Source organism: Rhinopithecus bieti, unplaced genomic scaffold (assembly GCF_001698545.2).
Source record: "Rhinopithecus bieti isolate Rb0 unplaced genomic scaffold, ASM169854v2 scaffold_33647, whole genome shotgun sequence".
Lineage (NCBI taxonomy): Eukaryota > Metazoa > Chordata > Mammalia > Primates > Cercopithecidae > Rhinopithecus > Rhinopithecus bieti.
This window is the reverse complement of record NW_016814745.1, coordinates 1,410,409-1,412,671: the sequence shown is the minus strand read 5'-3', so window position 1 is coordinate 1,412,671 and position 2,263 is coordinate 1,410,409. Positions and strand designations below refer to the sequence as shown.

The following is a 2,263-nucleotide window of genomic DNA, read 5'->3' as shown; positions in this document are numbered from 1 at the left end:
AGGCTTTGTGAAAAACTAGAAAAACTCTTTAGTAAAAAGTCCTAGCCCCGTCTTCACCCTTTGTCTGCAATCCATATTTCACAAATTTATATATATGCCAAGAAAAGAAAAAAGATTCATAAAATTTCAAACTAAGGCAATGTCTAAAATAGCTACATTTAAAAAACAATCTACAATTTTATTCCTTGTGGCTTCCCATACCTCCTTCTCTTCCAGGAGGCAAAGATAAACAACGTGATTATAAAAACTCTCTTCATCTGAATTAACTGTTCATAAATGCCAAATGATTTTCGATAAACTACTAATAAAAATAATCTACGCATCCGTATTATAGGGTAAACGACACACTACAGTCATCTTCCAGAGTTGTTAGTTTAAGGATTTCATATCTTATTGAAATGTGAACTCCAGTCATTAGTGAATTCAATCCAACAAACATTTACATACTATTTTCTAAGTGTAAAGCCTGTAACCGAATGAGTTAATTAGGAAGGGTCAATTACAAGAAAGTGGGAAATTATGCTAGTTGTTTTTAAACAACTAACAAAGCTTCAAGCAGGGGCTAACGAGAATCAGTGAACAGACTGAATGTAACTTTTCGGACCCTTTCCAGTGCACGAAAGCCAGAAAGTACTGAGTCTGAGGGGAACATTCAGAGATGACATCACCAGCATCATAGGCGGAACAAAACACATTTACAGGGTCTCTCTTGTTTGTACAGAGGTCTTCGGGGATCCAGTGAACATGGAAGCCCTTTTTCTAAGTGGCTTGAAATCTTTTTCGAAACTGTGTAGTTTGATTAAAGCCGGACCCACCGCACTCCCCCTTCCAAGAATCGAAACTAATTGGATTTTAAGCTTTATATCCAAATGATCTCTGCGAACCGGGCTCTCATTTACGTCTGCCGGGGGAGAGGAGGAGTGTTTATTTTATAGACAATGTACATGTAATTTATCTAATAATCCGCAAAGCCTCAAGCACAAGCTTTCAGGCACCCTTTTGACCCCACCGGTCTCATAACTCCCAATGTATCTGCAAAGGCGGCAGGTCGCCCACGTCCCCAGACCCGACGCCAAGGGACTGATCCTGCTCCAATCCTCCCCTCCACTGGCTTTTCCTTGGGATGTCTCGGGGCACTTCTCTCACTCCTATCCCCCAATCCCAGGTGGACCCGACACCCCTCAGGCTCTGGCTCGGCTCTTCGCCAGTCCCTGGCCCCGTCTTCACCTCCCTGGCCTCTTGCTGTGCCCCCCACCCCACAGCAACCCGCGCGGCCCCTTTAAGAGACCGCAGCGGCCGGGCGGCCGTCCTTAGAGCCAGGCGGCACTCACCCACTGGTTGGCCTTGGGGCAGAAGGTGTACAGAGCAACCTGGCCCGTGAGGTCTGCGATGCTGGTGATGTAGGGGTCGTGTTGCTTCAGGGCCGCCAAGCTCATCTCCTGACCAGCTCGACTCAGCGCCTCCATCTTGAATCCCGGAGCCTAGCCCCTCTGGCGGGGGCGGAGTCGCGGACAGGAAGGTGCTATCGAGGCAAGGTTCCCCCATCTGCGTCAGTCCCCTCAACTTCCGCCTCTACGTGGGCCTCGCGGCAGGGCGGTACGTTAGCCATTCTGGTCCGCCACGCGCACGCACCGGGCGCCGGGTTCCGGCGTTGTCAGAGTCCACGGTCCTACGACGTGGGGCGGTGTCCACGGCTGCGCAGTGGAGCTTGCAGGCTGGCGCCCCGGCGCTTCCTTTCCCTGAGCTAAAACGACTGGGTCCTGGGATCTAACCTCTAGCTCGCTTGCTGAGCTCTTTCCAGGCAAAGGCAGGAGACCGCCGAAGTGCTGGCCTCGCGGTTCGCTGTCTGGCAGGGCCCGGGGCCACAGAAGGGAAACACCTCTGTGGAATGTGGAAATGCGGGACTCTACTGGGCCCGTTTAGAAAGCACAGAAAAGCATGGAAGAAAGGGAGAGGCGAGAAGCCTAGAAAATAACCCTACATCTTAGGTATGGATATATCGACCTAAAAGAAAGATAGGGCAAAGTTAATGCAAGCAGAGTTTATTTGGGCCAAGCTTGAGGATTGCAACCCAGGAGCATAGATTCAAGTTGCCCTGAATATACACTGATTAGCAGAAGGTACAAGTGGATTTTTTTTCTTTTTCTGTATTTCTTTCCTTCTTTCTTTCTTTCTTTTTTTTTTTTTTTTTGAGACGGAGTTTCGCTCTTAGCGCCCAGGCTGGAATGCAGTGGCGCGATCTCGACTCATTGCAACCTCCGCC

General features: G+C 49.2%; 1 protein-coding gene across 1 annotated transcript in view; it reads right to left on the bottom strand.

Annotated features, from left to right (window-relative positions):
* DCP1A (decapping mRNA 1A) overlaps positions 1 to 1,576 on the bottom strand; it is a 58,251-nt gene extending 56,675 nt beyond the window's left edge. Inside the window, exon 1 of the mRNA XM_017851893.1 lies at positions 1,332 to 1,576. Coding sequence (XP_017707382.1) covers positions 1,332 to 1,466 — 135 coding nt within the window. The 5' untranslated portion in view covers positions 1,467 to 1,576. The remainder of the gene's footprint in view (positions 1 to 1,331) is intronic.
* Between the last annotated feature and the right edge of the window lie 687 nt (positions 1,577 to 2,263).